General features: G+C 51.7%; 1 protein-coding gene across 1 annotated transcript; it reads right to left on the bottom strand.

Moving 5' to 3' along the window:
* Positions 1-249: 249 nt before the first annotated feature.
* LOC145361648 (cytochrome P450 2J2-like) lies at positions 250-23,309 on the bottom strand. Its single transcript, XM_080217529.1, is given in 10 exon segments — positions 250-670; positions 5,819-5,960; positions 8,738-8,925; positions 9,880-10,021; positions 11,128-11,301; positions 12,180-12,243; positions 12,245-12,335; positions 16,915-17,067; positions 20,822-20,984; positions 22,890-23,309. Coding segments are annotated over 10 exon segments (1,533 nt in total). The 5' UTR covers positions 23,106-23,309; the 3' UTR covers positions 250-470.
* Positions 23,310-23,744: the final 435 nt, after the last annotated feature.

Here is a 23,744-nt window from a genome sequence, read left to right as displayed (position 1 = left end):
GCCTCTTATTGTCCCAAGATGTGCAGGTTAGATGGATTGGCCATGCTAAATTGCCCCTGAATATCTAACGATGTGTAGGTTAGGTGGACTGGCCATGATAAATGGCCTCTTATTGTCCCAAGATGTGCAGGTTAGATGGATTGGCCATGCTAAATTGCCCCCTAGTGTCCAAAGACATGTAGGTTAGGTGGATTGGCCATGCTAAATTGATGCTTAATGTAAAAAGATGTGCAAATTAGGTTGGGCCATGCTAAATTGCCCTATTAGTGTAAAAAGGTGTGCAGGCTAAGTTGATTCCATGCTAAATTGCCCCATTAGCGTAAAAAGATATGTAAATTAGGGGGATTAGCCGAGGTAAATGCCTGGGTTACGGGGATAGGATAGCGCGATAAGCCTGGGTAAGATGCTCCTTTGAAGAGTCAGTGCAGACTCAATGGGCCAAATGGCCTGTTGATATTCTATGGTTGAGGTCACGGTTGATCGTCTGACGCCTTCCTGCACCTTATTCCCACTTTGTATGGCTTTGGGGTGAGAGTTGCTTTGTATTCAGCTTCCAGGTTTGGAGACGAGGTTTTGTCAGGCCAGTAAAACTCAAAATTCTGAAGGAGAGATGTGAAAAACAGAAAGAGCTCCATCTTGGCCAGTTTTTCTCCTGGGCACGCTCGCAGACCTAGGGAATTCAACATGAATGAGTCGAGGCGAAGAATAAGTCTCCCTCGAATCAGTCCGGAATGGTTTACGTTTACTGTAAATGGGAGAAACCGGAGGAACATTAACGTGCAGAGGGATCTGGGCGTCAGGTCCACAGTTCCCTAAAAGTGGCAACGCAAGTGGCCAAAGTGATTCAGAAAGCATATGGCATGCTTACCTCCATCAGCCGGGGCACCGAGTACAAGGGTTGGGAAATCACGTTGCAGTTATATAAAACCTTGCATTTGGAGCATTGCATGCAGTTCTGGTCACCACACTACCAGAAGGACGTGGAAGCTTTGGAGAGAGCACAAAGAAGGGTTCACTGGGATGTTGCCTGGTCTCGAGGGTACGAGGAGAGGTTGAATAAACCAGGATTGTTTTGACTGGAAAGACAAGGAGACCTGATAGAGGTCTACTAAATGATCAGAGGCAGGGTGGATAGTCAGAGGCTTCTCCCCCAGGGCGGAAGTGTCAATTACAAGGTGCTGAAAGTGAACGGGGGAAATTTAAGGGGGAAATTTTTCACGGTGAGTGCCTGGAATGTGCTGCCAGAGGAGGTGGTGGAATCAGGCACATTAGCAACATTTAAGAGGCATCTGGTTGGGCACAAGAATAGGGAGGGAATAGAGGGATACGGACTGAGTAAGGGCAGAAGGTTTTGTTTTAGTCTAGTTAGGGCATCATGGTCGACACAGGTTTGGTGGGCCGAAGGGCCTGTTCCTGTGCTGTACGTTTCTTTATTCTGTATTATCAATAAAACACTATGCAGTGTACATGTTCACTGTCACAGCATAGGGCAGCACGGTGGTGAGCACTGCTGCCTCAGAGCCCCGGGGACCCAGGTTCAATTCCATGCCTGGGTCACTCTGGAGTTTACACATTCTCCCCGTGTCTGCGTGGGTTTCCTCCGGGTGCTCCGGTTTCCTGCCACACTCCGAAAGACATGCTGGTTCGGTGCTAAATTCTCCCTCAGTGTTACCCGAACAGGTGCCAGAGTGTGGTGACTAGGTTAAGTGGTGACCTAATTGAGGCATACAAGATGATCAGAGGATTAGATAGGGTGGACAGTGAGAGCCTTTTTCCTCGGATGGTGATGGCTAACACGAGGGGACATAGCTTTAAATTGAGGGGTGATAAATATAGGACAGATGTCAGAGGTAGGTTCTTTACTCAGAGGGTAGTAAGGGCGTGGAATGCCCTGCCTGCAGCAGTTGTGGACTCGCCAACTTTAAGGGCGTTCAAATGGTCAGTGGATTGGCGAACGCGTAATATTGGAATAGTTTAGGTTAGAGGGTCATTAGATTGGTTCCACTGGTTGGCGCAACATCGAGGGCCAAAGGGCCTGTACTGCGCTGTAATGTTCTATGTTCTCGCACAGGAAACGAACGCCAGTCTCTGACCAAAAAAAACCTAAAGGTTTACAGATAGCAGGGGGAATCGACGAGGAGGTGACTAGGTGTGTAGATGGGGGTGGTGCAGTTTATGTAGTCTGCAAGGACTTCAGTAAGGCTTTTGACAAAGTCCCGTATGAGAAACAGACCAAGAAGGCAAGAGCCTCTGGGATCATAGAATTTATAGAGCAGAGAGAGGCCATTTGGCCCATTGAGAGGGGGGAGATACAAAAGGGTCCAGAGGGGCGATTTTTTTTTTCACCCAGAGGGCGGTGAGTGTCTGGAACAAGCTGCCAGAGGTACTGGTAGAGGCAGGTACAATTTTGTCTTTTAAAACACATTTAGATAGTTACATGGCAGCACGGTAGCGCAGTGGTTAGCGCTGCTGCTTCACAGCTCCAGGGACCTGGGTTCGATTCCCAGCTCGGAGTCTGTTGGAGTTTGCATGTCCTCCTCGTGTCTGCGTGGGTTTCCTCCGGGTGCTCCGGTTTCTTCCCACAGTCCAAAGATGTGCGGGTTAGGCTGATTGGCTGTGCTAAAAATTGCCCCTTAGTGTCCTGAGGTGCTTGAGATTAGAGGGATTAGTGTGTAAAATATGTAGGGATATGGGGGCAGGGCATAGGTGGGATTGTGGTTGGTGCAGACTTGATGGGCCGAAGGGCCTCTCTCTGTAGTAGGGATTCTATGGTTCTATTGTATGGGTATAGAGGGATATGGTCCAAACGCGGGCAATTGGAATTAGCTTAGGGGTTTGTAAAAAAAGGTGGCACTGCTGAGTTGGGTCTCAGGGCCCGTTTCCATGTTGTAAACCCCGATGACTCTCTGACTCTGAGTCTGCACCAACCAGCACGGTTGCTACCGTGCTGCCATGTAACTATCTAAATGCGTTTTAAGAGACAAAATTGTACCCATGTCTACCAGTACCTCTGGCAGCTTGTTCCAGACACTCACCGCCCTCTGGGTGAAAAAAATCGCCCCTCTGGACCCTTTTGTATCTCCCCCCTCTCAATGGGCCCCATCCCATATACTTACCCTCGCCAGCCCCCTTAACACGAAGGGACAACTTAGCATGGCCAATCCACCCAACCCGCTCATCTTTGGACTATGGGAGGAAACTGATGACACTAAGATGGTTGGATTGGCGGGTACTGAGGAGCAGTGCCTGGCAATGCAACAGGACATAGACAGGCTCGTAGATTGGGCAGATAGATGGCAAATGGAATTTAATCCGGAGAAATGCAAGGTGATGCACTTTGGCCGGAATAATGTGGAGGGGAGTTATATGATAAAAGGTAGAACTATCCGGAGTATAGATACGCAGAGAGACCTGGGGGTGCAAGTGCACAAGTCCCTGAAGGTGTCGGTGTCGGTGCAGGTGCAGAATGTGATGAGGAAAGCGTATGGTATGTTAGCCTTCATAGGAAGGGGTATAGAATGTAAGAGTAGGAGTCTGATGTTGCAGTTGTATAGAACGTTGGTTAGGCCTCACTTGGAGTACTGCGTCCAGTTCTGGTCGCCGTACTACCGGAAGGATGTAGAGATCCTGGAGAGAGTGCAGAGGAGATTTACCAGGATGCTGCCTGGTATGGAAGGGCTGTCTTACGAGGAAAGATTGAACGAACTTGGGCTGTTTTCCCTTGAGAGACGTCGGCTGAGGGGGGATCTAATAGAGGTTTATAAGATTATGAAGGGGATAGACAGAGTAAATGGTGGTAAGCTTTTTCCGCTATTAGAAATGGATAGAACGAGGGGTCACGAGCTTAGGGTGAGGGGGGCTAGGTATAAGACAAATATTAGAGGGCAGTTTTTCACGCAAAGGGTAGTGGGGGTGTGGAATGCACTGCCGAGTAAGGTGGTGGAAGCAGGCACGCTAGGGTTGTTTAAGAGTCACTTAGACAGCCACATGAGCGGTCTACATATAGGGGGATATAGCAGGCCTTACTAAACATTGTAGGCTTGGGATTCCGTTTTTGCCTCAGGGATGTTACAGTCTTTGCCTGTTTAATAATGAATTTTTTGTCTCCACAGGCATTTAAGTCCACCTTGTTGACCAGCAAGGGGCATGCATGCGGCAGGTTGTAGTGGGCTGCTCTTGGATGTTGCTTCGGGAGTTACCTATTGCTTCATGTCGTTAGTGTGCTTAAACTGGACCATCTCGAGGGCAACATGACAGCTCAGAGACTATCTCTGTTGCTGTGCGGACACATGGATTTGGGCCTGTGTCTGTGGGAGTTTGCGCGTTCTCCCCGTGGTTGCGTGGGTTTCCTCTGGGTGCTCCGGTTTCCTCCCACATCCCAAAGATGCGCTTTTAGGCTGATTGATTGGGTAACAAATTGTCCCTATATTGGACCTCCCTGATCCTCGCACATTAGGCGTAGACTAAAATCATGAATAGGTCACTGAGACAATGGGACGGCGGCGCGGGCTCGTTGGGCCAAAGGGCCTGTTTCCCGTGCTGTGTTGTTCTTTGTTCTTTGAAACCGGAGCACCCGGAGGAAACCCAAGCAGACACGGGGAGAATGTGCAAACTCCACACAGACGGTGACCCGAGGCAGGAATCGAATCCAGGTCCCTGGTGCTGTGAGGCAGTGGTGCCAACCACTTGTGTCACGGTGCCCGCCCTAAATGCAGGTCAACGTGGGCAATTGGATCCAAAATAGTCTTAGCAGGAGGGCGAGGGTGAACGGTTGTTTTTGGCACCGGAAGCCTAAACCCTGTGATGTTGGGATTGGTGCTGGGAGCCTTGTTGTTGAAAGCGTTCATTAATGATCTAGGTGTGGCTGTGAGGGGTAGAATCAGTAAGTTTGGAGATGACACGGAAATCGTGAGGAGGAAAGCTTTGGATTACAGGGTGACGTAGATGGGCTGCGCAGATTGGCAGAACAGCGGCAAATGGCATTGAACCCTGAAAAGGGTGAGGTGATGCATTTTGGGAGGGCTGACAAGACGGGAAATCTCATGGAAACTTACAGATTAATAAAAGGGCCTAGGTAGAGTGGATGTGGGGAAGATGTTTCCATTAGTGAGAGAGACTGAGGATCCGAGGGGCATAGCCTCAGAGGGTACAGAGAGAAGGCAGATAGGAAGGAGCTCTGCCCTTAGTAAAGGGGTCAAAAGTTGAGATTTAGGGTAAGGGGCAGGGGATTTGGGGAAAAGCTCTATCTGGAACTCGCTGCCTGAGAGGGTGGGAGAGGCGGGAATCCCTCACAACATTTAAGGAACATTTAGATGAACACTTGGAACACCTACAATGCCACAGAGCAAGTGCTGGAAAATGGGACTCGGATTGGTGTTTTGATGGCCAGCACAGAAAAAAATGGGCCGAAGGGCCTCTTTGTGAGCTGTAAAACTCTTTGCGGGGGCAGGGAGTTTTACTGTCCCGCCAGCCCCAGGAATCGTAGCGGGTGGGGAGGGGGCCAAACTCTCTTGACCTCAGGCGGGATTTGCCAGTTTTGGGACAGGCGTGGCTGGAAAATCAGGACTCTTAGGGGTGGAATTTCCCAGCCATTAACGTGGCAGGATTCTCCAGTCCCGCCGTGCAGGGAGGAGAGAGTTGGCTGAGTGCCAAATTCTCCCTTGCAGCGGCGGAATGGGCGGTGAGATCACAACCAACGACTTTACGCCAATCGGGAGAAGGAATTTTGGATGAACGGGACTCCGTGCCTGTTCCTCGGTCGAGGGGGTGACATTAAACGGACTGACCGTCAACTGGGATCCCGAAAGAATCGACTCACCCACGGAAAATGGAATGAACGCTTCCGGCTTGGAGAATTCCCCATTTTCGTTCAGGAAATTCTCTGGATTAAATTGTTTGGGGTCCTTCCACTGTTTCTTGTCGGACAGCACGGATAGTATGTTCACTATGACGGAAGTTCCCTGGAGAGACAACAGGTCGAGATACCTCGCGTTATTGAGCTGTAGGGTGGCTGTCATCATTTCTCCCAGAGGATACGGAACCCGAAGAGAGGCAACGGTTACGATATCGCGAGCGAGGGAGGGAGATGAGGCGGGCAGCAGTTCTGTAAAGTTTTCTCGTCACAAGTAAGGCCCTTGTTAACTCTGCAATGAAGTTACTGTGCAAATCCCCCTGGTCTCCACACCTTGGGAGAATTTAACAAGACCACTGCGTCTAACCAGCACGTCTTTTGGATTAAAGATCGAAGAAGAACACAGCACAGGAAACAGGCCCTTGGGCCTAACGAGCCCGCGCCGCCATTTTAACATTATGAGCGCCCTCCTCCACCCATGACCTTTGTCTACGCCGATTGGGGAAGATTGAGGGAAGACTAATTTAGGGACAATTTGTTACACCAATCAGCCTAAGAGCACGTTTTTTGGGGTGTGGGAGGAAACGGGAATACCCGGAGAAAACCCACGCAAGCATGGGGAGAATGTGCCAACTCCCACAGACACAGCACCCAGAGGAAATGTGCAAACTCTGTACGGATCCAAGAACAAAGAACAACACAGCACAGGAAACAGGCCCTTTGGCCCTACAAGCCCGCGCTGCCCATTTTAACACTTAGTGAGTGCCTCATCCCAATCCTCCTTCCACCTATATCTACATCTCATGGGCTCCACAATAAAGGGAGTGCAACTTTAGAGAATTATATGGGCAGCAGATTAAGGGAGATCCAATTTAGGGCCAATTTATTAACACTAAACAGCCTAAAAGAACGTTTTTGGGGGTGTGGGAGGAAACCGGAGCACCCGGAGAAAACCCACGCAAGCGCGGGGAGAATGTGCAAACTCCCACAGACACTGACCCAAGCCAGAGATCCGACCCGGGTCCCTGTAACTGCACAGCAGACACTGATAGTCACAGAGCTGTCGTGTTGCCCATCAGGGTGGGAATTGAACCTGGGTCCGTGGTGTTGTGAGACAGCAGTGCTAACCGCTGGGCCACCGCACATGAAGGGAGACAAAATCAACTAGGATTGTATTCATTGAAGAGTGAGAGGGGATCTCATAGAAATGTATAAAATTCTAACAGGATTAGCCAGGGGAGATTCAGAAAGGATGTTCCTGGTGGTGGGGGAGTCCAGAATTTCCTACAGCGGGGCAGCCAGGATTGTAGGCAGCTCTCCACATGTAGCCTTGCCTGTGACTTGTACAGTTAGAATCATAGAACCCTACAGTGCAGAAAGAGGCCCTTCGGCCCATCGAGTCTGCACCAAACACAATGCCACCCAGCCCCTACCCCCATATCCCTACATATTATACCCACTAATCCACACATCCCTGGACACTAAGGGGCAATTTCGTAGCCAATCAACCTAACCCGCACAGCTTTGGACTGTGGGAGGAAACTGGAGTACCCGGAGGAAACCCACGAGGGCAACAGGTGGCGCGGTAGCACAGTGGTGAGCACTGCTGCTTCACAGCTCCAGGGTCCTGGGTTCGATTCCTGGCTTGGGTCACTGTCTGTGTGGAGTTTGCACATTCTCCTCATGTCTGCATGGGTTTCCTCCAGGTGCTCCAGTTTCCTCCCACAGTCCAAAGATGTGTGGGTTAGGTTGATTGGCTACGAAATTTCCCCTTAGTGTCCAGGGATGCGTGGATTAGTGGGTATAATATGTAGGGATATGTGAGTAGGGCCTGGGTGGGATTGTGTTCGGTGCAGACTCGATGGGTCGAAGGGTCTCTTTCTGCACTGTAGGGTTCTATGATCTATGAACGTACAAACTCCACACAGACAGTGACCCGAGCCAGGAATCGAACCCTGAACCCTGGAGCTGTGAAGCAGCAGTGCCAACCACTGTGCTACCATGCTGCGCAAAGTTGTAACACAACATCCCAGCTCCTACACTCAGTGCTCTGACAGATGAGGGCAAGTGTTGCCACACACCCTCAGCTGAGACCAAGGTCCTGTACAGTTGCAGCGTAACCCCATGATTCTTAAACTCAAACCCCCCTGTTCATAAACGCTAACACACTATAAGCCGCCTTCTTCACCGCTCTATCCTGTTGAGTGGCAACTTTCAGAGATCTGTGGGTACGAATCCCAAGATCTCTCTGTTCCTCCACAGAACCCTGCCGCTGACCCTGTAATCCGCATTCGAGTTTGTCCGACCAAAATGAATCACCTCGCACTTATCAAGGTTAAACTCCATCTGCCACTTTTTGGCCCAGCTCTGCATCCTATCAACGTCATATATCGGAAAGATGGAATAAGGAGCATTTTAACTCCCTACAGAAAAATAATTGATGTGGCACCTCTCGTGTGACAAAATGTGCACAGTTAAAAAACCAAAAATGACTAGACGAATCTGACATAGCAATGGTGTAAGTGTACATATGAGTCTGCCTTTTGGCCTTTTTTCTCCCTTCTGTTGTCCCTTGCCTTGACTCGCCAACTTGAAGGGCGTTCAAATGGTCAGTGGATAGGCATTTGGATGACAATGGAATAGTTTAGGTTGGAGGGTCATTAGATTGGTTCCACTGGTCGGCACAACATCGAGGGTCGAAGGGCCTGTACTGCGCTGTAATGTTCTGTGTTCTTACCTCCGCCCTAACGATCAATTTCAAACTTTGCGCCTGGAATTCTACAACCTCGTCTGCCACAAGCTGAAGTCTTCATTGATCTCGGATTGGAATTTTCGGTCTCACCCAAGTAGGGAAATAGAAACACAGGGTTAAAAAAACAGAGTCACCTTTTTGATTGTGTAACCCCTCAAGATGGTGTCCTGTGTCGTCGCGTGGCCAACTGACAGCGGGACAATATTCCCGAATCTTTGCACCTCGTGGACAACAGCGTTGATGTACGGCATGTTGGGGACGTCTTCCATGGAGCGGGTTCGAGACCAGCTGACAACCTCGTCAATCTCCTTCTGACATCTTTCTGTAAAGAGAGGGTTAAAAAAAAACCTGAAGGGATAACAGCTGAGGCCTGGCCCTCGAGCTGCCTTTCAAAGTATCGATGGGCCGAAGGGCCTCTACTGTTCCAGGTAATTCGATGATAATTAATGCATTCTGTCAGGATATTAAATAAAAACAGAATTCCCCAGGCACACCCCTTGTTAAGTCCATATACTCAGGTCCTGCAAATTAGGTGGATTGGCCATGCTGAATTGCCCCTTAGTGTCCAAAGATGTGTAGTTAGGAGGATTGGCCATGCAAAATTGTCCCTTAGTGTCCCAAGATGTGCAGGTTAGGTAGATTGGCCATGCAAATTGCCCCTTAGCATCCCAAGATGTGCAGGTTAGGTAGATTGGCCATGCTAAATTGTCCCTTGGTGTCCTAAGATGTATAAGTTATGGGGTAAATATGTAGGTTTAAAGGGATAGGTGGTGGGTGGGCCTGCGTAAGATACTCTTTCGGAGAGTCAGTGAACATCCAATTGGCTGAACAGCCTCCTTCTGCACTGTAGGTGTTTTATGATGCTATGGACGGAATTCTCTCATCCTGCCTGCCATGGGAATCATAGTAGGATTTTGCAGTCTTGGGGTGAATGCAGCCAGAAACTCCCACCCTATGTATTGTAACCATGCGGGCCCAGTAAGGGTTGGGGGGGGCGGGGGTGCCATTCAGCTTGTACCTGTTGCAGCTCTTTGAAAATTGGACGCTGGAATTCTCTGACCTCGTCTGCCGCTGGGATTCTCCAGTCCTGCTGCGGTGAATGGAGTTTTGGCTGAGCGTCAAATTCTCCGTTCTCGCTGGCAGCGGGGACTGGAATGGGCGTGATTGGTGAATCCCAGCGGTGCGGAGCCTTTGAGACTTCGGAAACACGTTCAATGGTTGTACCTCGAATCGCGGGACGTCTGGTGGTACAGGAGGCCAGAGGCCTAGATTTTACCTTGTATTTCTGGATAAGCCATCATGTAGAGAATGGCCCACTGTAGAGTGGTTGCTGTGGTTTCGGTGCCAGCCATGAACAGATCATTAATATTTTGGATCAGGTTTCCTTCTGTCAAACATGAGTCAGGAGAATTCCGCTCCTGGAAAACAAAGGTCATTCCTTCAAGGGTTTACGCTGGAAACCTCCGACCTCGCCTGCGACTGGGATTCTCCGATCCCTGCTGCGCTGTATGAATTCTTGGCTGAGTGTCAAGTTCTCCCTTCTCACCGGCAGGAGGGCAGGAGCGAACGAGATGGAAGAATTCTGGTTCTTGCTCTCAGCATTCCCAATAGCAAACAATCATTGAACGGGTTGGAACGTGAGTAGGAATACAGATTCACAAATGCTTACAGCAGAGAAGGAGGCCATTTGGCCCATTGTTTCCATGCTGGTCGACAAAGATATGACTACATATATAATCATTGGACGGTAGCACAGTGGTTAGCACTGCTGCCTCACAGCGCCAGGGACCCGGATTTGATTCCCGGCTTGGCTGTGCGGAGTTTGCACATTCTCCCCGTGTCTGCGTGGGTTTCCTCCAGGTGCTCCGGATTCCTCCCACAGTCCAAAGGCGTGCGGGTTAGGTGGATTGGCCTTGCTAAATTGCCCCTTAGGGTCAGGGGGACTAGCTAGGGTAAATGCATGGGGTTATGGGGTTAGGGCCTGGGTGGGTTTGTGGTTGGAAAGACTTGATGGGCCAAATGGCCTCTTTCCACACTGTAGGATTATGATTCGATAAGATTCTTAATGGGGTTCGGCACGTGGGAGAATGTTCCCTCATGGGAGAGTTTAGACTCCGAGGGCATAATCGCGGAATCAAATAAAAATGTATTTATTTATGAGTGAGACAAGTCGGCTTACATTAACACTGCAATGAAGTTACTGCGAAAATCCCCTAGTCGTCATACTCCGGCGTCTGATTGGGTACACTGAGGGAGAATTTAGCACGGCCAATGCACCCTAACCAGCACGTCTTTCGGAGGAAGCCGGAGCACCTGGAGGAAACCCACGCAGACACGGGGAGAACGTGAAGACTCCATACAAACAGTGACCCAAACTGGGAATTGAACCTGGGTTCCTGTGAGGCAGCAGTGCTAACCACTGTGCTGCGAGCTTGTTGAGTTGAAGTTGAGTTGACTGGTAGCCTTTAGTTTGGGAATTCTAAACGGAAAGAGATTGAAGTTTAAATCCAGCCGCTGTGCTTACCTTCTCCATTTCCAGTAAGTAGGCATCAATAAAATCGCGGATCACTTCCTCATTCAGCGTGTCTTTGTGCTGACTGATAATTTTCTGAAACATGGCATTGATTAATGCCTGGTTTTGGAATACCCTCTGGTGAGGCCCAGGGAAGGAGTTGATGAGGGGGACGATGAAATACAGCTGTCAGAAAGCACAAAAGGATTCCCGTGAGTGATCCTCCTTCCCTGCCTTATTCACCAAGCATTGAACTGTCACCTTTAGAGACAGCTTTAATGCAAGAAGACTCTGCGTTTATAATGAGCCACCAAGTGGTTGGCCCCGGTGGTGCTGTGGCTCACGATAATGCCTCAGATTACCAGGAACGTGGGTTCAATTCCAACCTTGGGTGACTTTTGGAAACCTATCAAGTTTTGCACCGAGTGTCCGACAGAGCAACTTACCCAGGTCCTATCCCCACGTAATTGCTCGGTTAATCCGTCCAACCTACACATCTTTGGACACTAAGAGGCAATTTAGCATAGCCGCTCCACCTAACCTGCACATCTTTGTACACTAGGGGGCAATTTAGCATGGCCAATCCGCTTAACCTGCACATCTTTGGACACCGAGGGGCAATTTAGTATGGCCAATCCCCCTAGCCTGTACGTCTTTGAATTGTGGGAGGAAACGAGCACCCGGAGGAAGCCCACGCGGATATGAGGAGAACGTGCTAACTGCACACAGACAGTGACTCGAGGCTGGAATTGAACACGGGTCCCTGGCGCTGTGAGGGAGCAGATTGCATGTTCTCCCCCTGTCTGCGTAGGTTCCTTCCGGATGGCTCGGTTCCCTCCCACATTCCAAAACCAGGGTTCGGCTATTGAGTTGGGCGATCAGCCAGGATTGCAATGAATGATGGAGCAGGCTCGATGAGCCGAATGCTCTCCTCCTGCCCCTTTTCTTCTATGTTTCCATCTGCTTCCGAATGTTCCGGAATCAGGAGCCACGTTCTTGACATCAGTTGCTCGATTCAAAGGAGATTGCCCGTGAGGAGAGGAAATTTTGACTCTTGACCTTACTTGCATCCACTTTGATGTCTGAAGTTCCATGTTGTCTTGGAAGAGTTCCACCAGGCGTGTGAACGTCTTTGTAATGGAATCGCTTTCCCAGGATGACCGAGCAGATCACATTGGACACGGCGTTGGTGAGTTTTGGGGTCGGATCGAAGGGCCCTCCTGCACAAAAGAGAGAGGACGGAGCAAACCAGAACTCTATGTGTCAGTGGCGAAGTTGCGACCTGCTCCAGAGGGCGTCTCTGGCTAATGCCACTACCGAAACTTTCCCATTCTCGACAGGAATCGCAGCGGGCGGGCGGGAGGTGGTGGGGAGGGGGAACCATGCCAAAATCTCTTGATCTCGGGTGGAATTTTGTGGCCTTGACACAAGAGGCCTGTAAAGTCCCACCCACCCACTTACAGTTTTCAATGTCCTGGTGACCAGGGAGGGAACAGGGACCCAAAGTGAAATGTTAGCAATTATTGCAAACTGTCTGGAGTGTAGAAGTCGAGAGTATTTATTTATTTGCGTCACAAATTGGCTTACATTCACACTGCAATGAAGTTACTGTGAAAATCCCCAAGTCGCCACACTCCGGCCCCTGTTCGGGGTAACACTGAGGGAGAATTTAGAATGGCCAATGCACCCGAACCAGCACGGAGTGTGGGAGGCAACTGGAGGAAACCCACGGAGTGCAGACGCCCCACACACACACACACACGCAGTGACCCAAGCCGGGAATTCATAGATACCAGGATCTCCCACCTCCACCTCAAACCCCCCTCCTTCTCCAATCATTGGGGCTCTCCCCTCACCACCCTCAGATAAATGAGGGAGGGTAGCCCTCTGATGCGACATTGCATCCTTGGCACTGGTCCCCCAGTGCCCCTCACGCACCCCCCCCACCCCAAGGAGGCACTGCCAGGGTATCAGGGGTACATGCCCAACCTGGTCACTCAATCCCCTGGAGACTCCAGGCATTTCCCTGGCGTGGTCATTACAGCTGGTTTTCACTTCTGAAAACCAGTAGTTAGTCACTCACTGGTGGTGGTGGGGTGGGGTGGGGTGGGGTGGGGGGTGCGATGGGTGGTGAGGGATGGGGGAGAGACTGAGCTGGTTGGACCCGGTGGTGTTAAACCATTTGAGTGGTGTGTTAAATCGTGCTGAAGTCTGGTTCGTGCCAGCAGACGGGGTGGGCAGAGGGGGTGGTGGGGGTGAGGGGGAGATCTCACCGGTGCAAGCAACAGTGGCGCAGTGGGTTAGCGCTGCCGCCTCACAGCGCCAGGGACCCGGGTTCGATTCCCGGCCTCGGGTCACTGTCTTTGCGGAGTCTGCACATTCTCCCTGTGTCTGCGTGGGTTTCCTCCAGGTGCTCCGGTTTCCTCTCACAGTCCAAAGATGTGCGGGTTAGGTTGATTGGCTGTGCTAAAAATTGCCCCTTCATATTCTGGGATGTGTAGGTTAGAGGGATTAGTGGGTAAATATGTAGGGATATGGCGGGTAGGGTCTGGGTGGGATTGTGGTCGGTGCAGACTCGATGGGCCGATGGGCCTGTTTCTGCACTGTAGGGTTCCATGTTTCCTCCGGGGCTCCGGTTTCCTCCCACAGTCCGAAAGACGTGCTGGTTAGGGTGCATTGGGCTGTGCTAAATTCTCCCTCACTGTTACCCGAACAGGAGTGTGGCTTCTAGAGGATTGTCACAGTAACTTCATTGTAGTGTTAATGTGAGCCCACTTGTGACACTAACACATAACTTTTGGTTATTCAACGTTTAACTAATAAACTTCCAACAGTTGCAACACTTCAAGTCTTCCTCTTCAACTCTTCACGTTAACTCTTCAACTGGAAACCGATGCTATCCAATTTAGAATGAGTTGTCCTGGTTCGTTCCTGAGGCGGACTCACCCTTACAGTTCTGCTCTGTATCCTGAAGATGTTCCTTCAGGCCACACTTTGCCACGGTGAGTCTTGACTCATCACTGGAGACAAAAGGGCGGGGGGGAGGTTTTCCTGTCCCACCGCCACGGGAAATCGTCGCGGGCAGGACACGGATGGCGCAAAGATCCGTTGATCTCGGGGGGGGCGGCGGGATTTTCCGGTTCTGTGGCGAGCGTGTCCGGAAAATCCCGCCCAGGAGGCTGAAGTACGTTGGGCGGGATTTGACGGCCTCGCCTGGGCGAGACTGGAAATTCTCGCCAAGGTCAATGGAGAATTCCGCTGTTGGACGCTCGCCCAGCTCCGCTTGTGTGGTGGGCAAGCTGGCAGAGTTCTGGCCATTCCCTTTATCCCCAAAGTTTCCCAACCTTCTAGAAGGTTCTCTGGTATCAGCCAATGATATCGCCAATCACAATGTTTGAGTGTGCGCCAGTGGAGTTACTCGTAAAACAACTCCCAAATATTTATCCCAAACTGCATGCTAATTATATCGCCTCACCATAAATGGTAACCACAGCTCTGACCTGTCTGCCGTAGTTCAAAAATCTATCCTTATTTGGTTTAGTGTTAGTCACTCCTCACAGGCCAGATGGTGACGGGGAAATTTGAATTCAATAAGAAGGTGGAATTTTAGTTTGAACGCTCATTTAGCCTTTATATATCCAAACCTTTCGCCCTCGTGTTAACGCGAGCCTACGTGTGGCACTAATTAACACTGCACTAACATTAACACTGCAATGAAGTTACTGTGAAAATCCTCCAGAAGCCACTCTCCCATTCGGGTAACACCGAGGGAGAATTTAGCAAGGCCCAACGCACCCTAACCAGCACGTCTTTCGGACTGTGGGAGGAAACCCACACAGACACGGGGAGAATGTGCAGCCTCCGCACAGACTGTGACCCGAGGCCGGGAATCGAAGCCGGGTCGCTGGCGCTGTGAGGCGGCAGCGCTAACCCACTGTGCCACTGTTGTTTGCACCGGTGAGATCTCCCCCTCACCCCCATTTCTGCTGACCCCATCTACCACATCCTGTTCCTGGCCGTGCCCCTCGAGACTTAGCAGCCGTTGCGGGATTTGGGCCCATGGCTACCGGGCCCGTAAGATCGGGCCGCAATTTACCGACACGAGAATTTCTTTTCTCCCCGAGTCGCTGGTGGCAGTGCCTGAAGTTGTTCGCCAAAGAATCCGGGAGACTCGGACAAATTATTCGGAAACTGTGGGTCTGATTCTCCCCAGGCTAATTCGAAAGGGAACTGGTGTAAATCGCCCCTTGTCTTTTCTTTTTATTGGGAGTTCAGACTCGAATCTCCTGCACTCTGTGCAATGCAGAGGTCGCCATTGTGGACATCATTAAAAGCTCGGGCAGGGTGGGGCCTATTCCCACTGGAGCCTGACCTTTCCAGAACTCTGCACACGCGCAGTGGCCCCGAACTGTCAGATTGCAGTTAGCTGGCGAGCTCGTTCACTGGCCATCCCAGGACACCCACCGTGTTGCCCCTGCAGCATCCCCCCCCAACCCTTACCCCCCGCCCCCCCCCCCCCCCCCCCCCCCCCCCACCATAGCCTGATTGCAGTGCGCATAAGCATTCACAGGCCAGCCCCTACCTCCCCTGTCCCCGATCTCCAGCCCCCACCCCGTGTCCCCGAGTAGTGATGATCTCCCCAACCCACATTATCAGAACCAACCCCCTCCCCCCCACCACCTGGGAGGCAGACCCCCTTCCAAGGGGGCAGACCCCACCCCCGGGAGGCAGAGCTCCCCACCCCCATTTAATAATGTTGGCAAGTGCGAGGTGGTCCACTTTGGTAGGAATAATGGTAGGAAGGATTATTACTTACGTGGAGAAAAACTGCAGCAGGCGACAGTGCAGAGGGACCTCGGGGTCCTTGTGCATGAGTCGCAAAAACCCAGCTTGCAGGTGCAGCAGGTGGTCAGGAAGGCGAATGGGATGCTGGCCTTCATAGCGAGGGGGATTGAATATAAAAGTAGGGAGGTCTTGCTGCGGCTGTATAGGGCATTGGTGAGGCCGCAGCTGGAGTAGTGTGTGCAGTTTTGGGCGCCGTACTTAGGCAAGGATGTTTTGGCCTTGGAGGGAGAGCAGAGGAGGTTTACTAGGCTGATGCCGGAGTTGAGAGGGTTGAGCTATGAGGAGAGGCTGAATAAATTAGGCTTGTACTTGTTAGAGTTTAGAAGAATGAGGGGAGATTTCATTGAGACGTATAAGATGATGAATGGGATGGATAGGATAGAGGTGGAGAGACTCTTCCCGCTCAGAAAGGACAGTAGGACTAGGGGGCACAGCCTCAAGATAAAGGGGGGGGGCGGTTTAGAACGGAGTTGAGGAGGAACTTCTTCACTCAAAGGGTGGTGAATCTCTGGAAGAATTCTCTGCCCATTGAAGTGGTGGAGGCTGCCTCGCTAAATATTTTTAAGACGCAGGTTGATGGGTTTTTGATAAGAGAGGGGATTAAGGGTTATGGGGAGAGGGCGGGAATGTGGAACTGAGCCACGACAGATCAGCCATGATCTTATTGAATGGCGGGGCAGGCTCGAAGGGCTAGATGGCCTACTCCTGCTCCTATTTCTTATGTTCTTATGTTCCCACCAAAAGACCCACCCCCCACATGCCCCGATCGCTGGCCTCCCTCTGGCCAATCCCTATGCAGCGTGGCAGTGAGACTAGCCACCCCCGTACCCCCCATCACTTGCCCCTGTGGCCCAATCCACAGTAGGCCCCGTCCCCTTGGCCTCGCACACAACAGGCCCCTTCAGGATGGGAGAATCGGGCCCTGTGCTGTCTTAAATAAAACGCAGAGCTTACCAATCGATGCCTTAAGGACTTCCGTCAAATACTTGGCTTCTTCCAGGGTTTTCTCCTCAAAGGCAATTTTTCCTAAACCAAAGTTTCTGAGGACAGTCAGTGCAAATCTCCATTGCTGTTTCCAGGACCTTCCGTAGGGGGCCATGACGATGCCTGTCAGAAAGGGGGACACAGGGTGTAAATAACGCATTCTCACGTTGAGAGCAAAGAAAAAATTCTCAACACCTTTCAGAGCCAGTGACAAAGCTGATTAACGTACAAGGAAGGCCCCCTTGAAACCCCTTTCACTCCAGGCCACCACGTGCTCTGGCTCCATATCCCCGCCTTTGCCCCCACATCCCTTGGGTCAAAAACCATCTATCAATTAAAATTAACGATATGCAGGACCAAACAATTGGCCTGGTGCAGGAGGAGGCCATTTGGGCCATCGTCTCTGCACCTAGCCTGCCAAACGAACATCATGGGCGGGATTTTGTGACCTCGCTCGAGCGAGACTGGAAGATCCCGGCCAAAGTTAACCGACGTTTCCATTTCCCGCCCCTTGCCCGCTCCAGTTCTGCGGCGGGCAGATTCAGTTGGGGTTTTCCTGCCGGGAAAATCCAGCCCGAGGTCAACGGACATTTGCATGATCCGTGTTCCGTCTGCTAGGTTATTACAGAAGGCCAGGGGACATGGAGTTGGGGGTTGGGTGTTAGTGTGGATAGGGGATTGGCTGTCAAATAGGAGGCAGAGAGTGGGGGTCAATGGGTGCTATTCGGATTGGCGGTTGGTGACTAGTGGAGTGCCCCAGGGGTCGGTGCTGGGGCCTCAGCTATTTACCATTTATGTAGATGATCTGGAGGACGGAACCGAGTGTATGGTGTCAAAACTTGCTGATGACACCAAGATTGGTGGAACGGCAAATTGTGCGGAGGGTGTGGAGAGTCTGCAGAAGGATCTAGATAGGTTGTGCGAATGAGCCAGGAAATGGCAAATGGAATTTAATGTTGGCAAGTGTGAGGTTGTCCACTTTGGAAGGAATAATGGTAGGAAGGACTATTACTTACATGGCGAAAAACTGCAGCAGGGTACGGTGCAGAGGGACCTCGGGGTCCTTGTGCATGAGTCGCAAAAACCCAGCCTGCAGGTGCAGCAGGTGGTCAGGAAGGCGAATGGGATGCTGGCCTTCATAGCGAGGGGGATTGAATATAAAAGTAGGGAGGTCTTGCTGCAACTGTACAGGGCACTGGTGAGGCCACAGCTGGAGTACTGTGTGCAGTTTTGGTTGCCGCACTTACGCAAGGATATTTTGGCCTTGGAGGGAGTGCAGAGGAGGTTTACTAGGCTGATACCGGAGTTGAGGGGGTTGAACTGTGAGGAGAGGCTGAATAAACTAGGCTTGTGCTTGTTAGAGTTTAGAAGAATGAGGGGAGATTTCATTGAGACGTATAAGATGATGAATGGGATGGATAGGATAGAGGTGGAGAGGCTCTTCCCGCTCAGAAAGGACAGTAGGACTAGGGGGCACAGCCTCAAGATAAAGGGGGGGCGGTTTAGAACGGAGATAAGGAGGAACTTCTTCACTCAAAGAGTGGTGAACCTCTGGAATTCTCTGCCCGTTGAAGTGGTGGAGGCTGTCTCGCTAAATATATTTAAGCCGTGGGTTGATAGGTTTTTGATAGGCAAGGGGATTAAGGGTTATGGGGAGAGGAAGGGAATGTGGAACTGAGCCACGACAGATCAGCCATGATCTTATTGAATGGTGGGGCAGGCTCGAAGGGCTAGATGGCCGACTCCTGCTCCTATTTCTTATGTTCTTATGCTACGATTCCCATGGTGGGCGGAATGGGAAAATTCCACCCCATGGCTTAGTGCCCATTTCCCTGCCCTTTCTCCCGTACCCCCTGCGCATTGCCTCGAGTCAAATAATCATCCAATGCCCTCTCGAGTGCCTCGGTTGAACCTGCCTCCTTCCAGGCGACGCATTCCAGACCCCAACCACTTGCTGCGTGGAAAAGATATTCCTCATATCACATTTCCTTCTTTTGCAAATCACTTTCAATCTGCGTCCCCCTCATTCTTGGTCCTTTTACGAAGGGGAACAGTTTCTTCCTCTCTACTCTGACCAGCCCCCTCATGGTTTGGAACATCTCAATCACATCTCCTCTGAGCTATCATCTCTCCGAGGAGATCAGTCCCGATCTCTCCAGTCTCTCCTCGTAACTGAAGTTCCTCATCCCTGGGACCATTCTTGTAAACCTCTTCTGCACTCTCTCCAATGCTTTCATACCCTTCCTATGGTGTGGCGCCCAGAACTGTACACAATATTCCAGCTGTGGTCTAACCAGTGTCTTATATAAGTTCAGCATAACCTCCTTGCTCTTATACTCTATGCTCCTGTTAATAATGACGGTGGCACGGTGCCACAGTGGTTAGCGCCGCTGCCTCACAGCGCCAGGGACCTGGGTTCGATTCCCGGCCTGGGTCACTGTCTGTGTGGAGTTTGTACGTTCTCCCCGTGTCTGCGTGGGTTTCCTCCGGGAGCTCCGGTTTCCTCCCCCAGTCTGAAGATGTGCAGGTTTGGTGGGTTGGCCGTGCTATGTTGCCTCTTAACGTCAGGGGGACTAGCTAAGGTAAATGCATGGGGCGATAGGGATAGGGCCAGTGTGGGATTGTGGTCGGTGCAGACGTGATGGGCTGAATGGCCTCCTACTGCACTGTAGGATTCTCTGAGCACTGAGTGAGATTGGCGGTTGTACTAAGGAGACACAAGTGGTCCAAAACTCATATTATGAGCTTTATTAACTGCTCTCTCCACCTGTCCTGCCACCTTCAATGGTCTCCGTGCTCATACACCCAGTTCCCTTGGCTCCTGGACCCCCTTAAAGAATTTTACTCCTTATTTAAATTGGTCTCTCCATGTTCGTCCCACCAAAATGCCTCACCCCACACTGTCCCCCTGCACTGAACTCCATCTGCCACCTGTCTGCCCACCCTGCTGGATTGAATGTGTAAAGTTGATGAAGTGTTGGTTGCCATTTCCGAATGCTTGTGATTTCATTCTGGGCTCGACTATTTAGATTTTGTTCTCTTGGGCGGCACGGTGGCAGGGCAGTTGGCGCTGTGCCACCGTGCCGCAGGCAAATGGGAAGTATTCCCTCACACTCCTGACCTGTGCCTTGTAGATGTTGGGCAGACTCTGGAGAGTCAGGAGGTGAGTCACTCGCCACACATTCCTCGCCTCTGAGCTGCCCTTGTAGCCACTGGGTTAACGTGATTAGTCTGCTTGAGTTTCTGGTCAATGGTAACCCCAGTGATGTTGATAGTGGGGAATTCAGTGATGGTAACACCACTAAATGTCAAGGGGCAGTGGTTTAGAAAGGCCAACCCACCTGTCCTACACATCTTTGGACACTAGGGGGCAATTTAGCATGGCCAATCCACCTAACCTACACATCTTTGGACACTAAGGGGCAATTTAGCATGGCCAATCCATCTAACCTACACATCTTTGGACACTAAGGGGCAATTTAGCATGGCCAATCCACCTAACCTACACATCTTTGGACTCTGAGGGACAATTTAGCATGGCCAATCCACCTAACCTGACATTTCTGGACACTAAGGGGCAAATTAGCATGGCCAATCCACCAATCCTGGCCACACATGTTTGACCATTAAGGGACAATTGAGCGTGGCCAAGCCACTTTACCTGCACGCCTTTCAGACTGTGGGAGGAGACCGGAGCACCGGGAGGAAACCCACGGGGAGAGAACGTGCAAGCTCCACACTGACCCGAGGCCGGAATCGAACCTGGGCCTGTGAGGCTAACCACTTTGAAAGAGGCATAGCGTAGGAGATGAGCAAAGTTTCCACTTTGATGCTGAGGATTATCCTTCGAGCGATGGAAAAAAAAAGACTTTCGTACCTTGCCCTTTGGTCATTTTCTCGAAGAGGTTGAAATGGGGGCGTCCTGCAAATTCCCTGCCCTGCTGGACTAGCGCCTCCTGAAGGAGCTCAAACCCACCGATGACGACGAAGGGAACCCAGAGGATGTGACAAGTGAAAAGATCTCCGTACTCCTTGGCCAGCTGGGAAAGGAGGAAAGAGAAATTATCCACCTTCCAATAATCAACCAAAAACAAAACAATTTGAGAGCCAATGCTGTTACTAAGCTAATGTTTAGGAGAATGAGAGGTGACCTTATTGAGACATGTCAGATTCACGGGGGGTTGACAGGGCAGAAGCTGAGAGGTTGTTTCCCCTAGTGGGAGAGCCTCGGAGCAGAGGACATCATGTCAGAGTGAGGAGGGTCACCCACTGAAGACAGAAATGAGGAAGAATTTCCCCTCACAAAGGGTAGTGGAATTCTTTACGCAGAGAGGCCTAGAGGTTGGGCCATCGGGCGCTATTTGACCATTTTAATTCCGAGTGCTGGGTGAACTGGGAGTGTTTCAGATCTGGCATTTAGTCCCGTTCTGAGGCCTCCCCGTACGCACTCTACCCAAAAAAAAAATTCCGAATCGCGTTACAGATGCCTATGGGCGGGGCTTTACGGGCCCAAAATCCTGCAGTTCCTATTGGAGACTCCCACTCCCAGGCCCTACCCTCATATTATACCCACTAATCCCCTCTAACCTACGCATCCCTGGACACGAAGGGGCAATTTCTTAGCACGGCCAATCAGCCTAACCCCACACACCTTTGGCGTGTATCCCAGATACTGACACATCGGTGAATCCAGTTAGCGTTGAGGCTCCTGGGTCACTCTCTGGTGAGGACGATACGTCTGATCATGTACATCGGGTGGAGGAGGGAGTGTCCGAGGCCTCTGGCCTGCGGGGGGGAGGGCCCTGCCGGAAGCCAGGGCTCCGCTGGCCCCAGGCTGGGCCTCTGGGATCACCTCCCCCTGGAGTTGCAGCAAACAGCGAATGCAGGAGGGGCTGGCGGCCAAACTGGACCCCCTGAGAGGCTGCTGGGAAGTTTTCAGGCCGCCCTGTCTTGCTCGGTTGCCAGGCCAACACACTGCAAGGACGGCATCTGCAGTGGAAAGCCTGGGGGCGGGGAGGTGGGGGGGTTGGAGTGGGGGGTGTTCCTCACCATGGGTGGCAGGCTCTTAGCGATGGCCCAGTCACAGCAGGCCACAGTGGAGGGACAGAACAGGCTTCTCAAGATTCTGCGGCTCATGGCTGAGAGGCTCGAGAGCTTGCAGGAGATGCAGCGGGACAGCGCTGAGACACAGTGGGCTGCGGCAGCAACCCTTGAGAACAATTTTAGAGAGTCATGGCTGAGGCGCCTCAAAGCGTGGCCCAGTCTCAGAGGGCACTCGCTGCGGCCATTGAGAGGTGGCCCCCAACTCGAGTGGGCCTCCTTGGTAGGACGAAGGTGGTCCTCCAGGATTGGTAGCGCCCGGTGACGGCAGAGCTCACTGCAGAAGCACTATGGTCCCATGGAGTGACATGGGGGGGCCCCACAGGAAGCACGAGGGAGGAGGAAGGCCTCGAGCCCATGCTGGGGCCTTGCAGCCAGGCTGTGGCTACACCTTCTGACTACCACACCGCCCCCCCCACTTCCTGGTATCTCAGGGGCAGCGGGATGGAGAAGGTATCGTGGAAACATCCCAGATAGCTGGAAGCTGGCCAGGGCCCTCAGGGCCTACAGGGTTGCCAAGTGGACCATAAGTCAGGTAGGCCGTTGGCCGCCCCCCCCCACTCCGCCCCCCACGATGTACATTTTGGGAAGTCGCTGAGATGTAGTGCTGGGCCATGAAAGGTTAGGAAGTTGTATTTGCACTGACGGGCTGCACTGGTTCGAAAGATACGTAAGCACTTAACGTTCTCTGTTCTCAAGTTCTGACGTTAGAACTTATTACTTGAACACTTTGATTGCAATTGGGAGTTGGGGGGAGGGAATCAGGATATTGAATTTGATGATAGCCATGATGGTGGTGAATGATGGAACAGGCTCGAAGGGCCTTCTCCTGCTTCGAGTTTTACCTCATCCAGAGCAAGGTGCGGCATCCTGCTCTGCTCGAAGTTGCTCCTTCTGAACAAGGACACGGGCGGTCCAGGGGGCAGTCCACTGCCTCGCCTCCACTTCGCGGCGAGCCACGCGGCTAAAAAGGTGGCCAGGAAGACGAACAGGGTCTGTACGGTGAAATGACTGAGCCACTGGGAAGGCAGCAGCTCCGGCAACCAGGCCAAGGCCTTCATTTCTCAGAGGTGGACGCTGTCGCTCGGGGCTGCGGGACGAAAGACTCGAAGTCGCAGAGCAGCTTCTCCTCCGACAAGCAGCCTGGGGAATGTTTACTTCACGAGGCCAATTCCTGTGACGTAATGAGTTCAGAATCCACTTTCCCTTTTGTTTGACTTGTTACATCATTCCACGGGGAGGAGTGGCTGCTCGCTGTCTGGAAGCTGGGGGAGGCGGGCGGGGGGGAAAAGTTTTCTCACGCTCTCTGTCAGTACAGCAAGAAGTCTCACAACACCGGGTTGCAGTCCGATAGAGTTAGGTGGATCTGTTTGGACTTTAATCTGTTGTTGTCAGGCTTCTTACTCTGGCCAACTCAGTCAAAGAACAACACAGCACGGGAAACTCGGCCCAACGCGCCCCCTCCGTCCCAACAATGTGTTTTCCCTCCTCCCCCCTTGACCCATGTCCAATGCCGGCCTGCCCGTAACACTTGTGTGTCAGTGCAAAAGGGTTTGTGTCATTTGCCAACAGTTTCTGGCAGAGCTTGCTGCCAGCAACCCCTCTGCTGTCCTTCTTTCATATCTTTAAGTTTTTGGGGAGACGGTGGCGCAGTGGTTAGCAGCGCTGTCCCACGGTGCCAAGGACCCAGGTTCGACCCC

Source organism: Carcharhinus amblyrhynchos, chromosome 35 (genome assembly GCF_965287045.1).
Source record: "Carcharhinus amblyrhynchos chromosome 35, sCarAmb.v2.hapA, whole genome shotgun sequence".
Lineage (NCBI taxonomy): Eukaryota > Metazoa > Chordata > Chondrichthyes > Carcharhiniformes > Carcharhinidae > Carcharhinus > Carcharhinus amblyrhynchos.
Note: the sequence above shows the minus strand (reverse complement) of the source record. Positions and strands in the feature narration are given on the sequence as shown.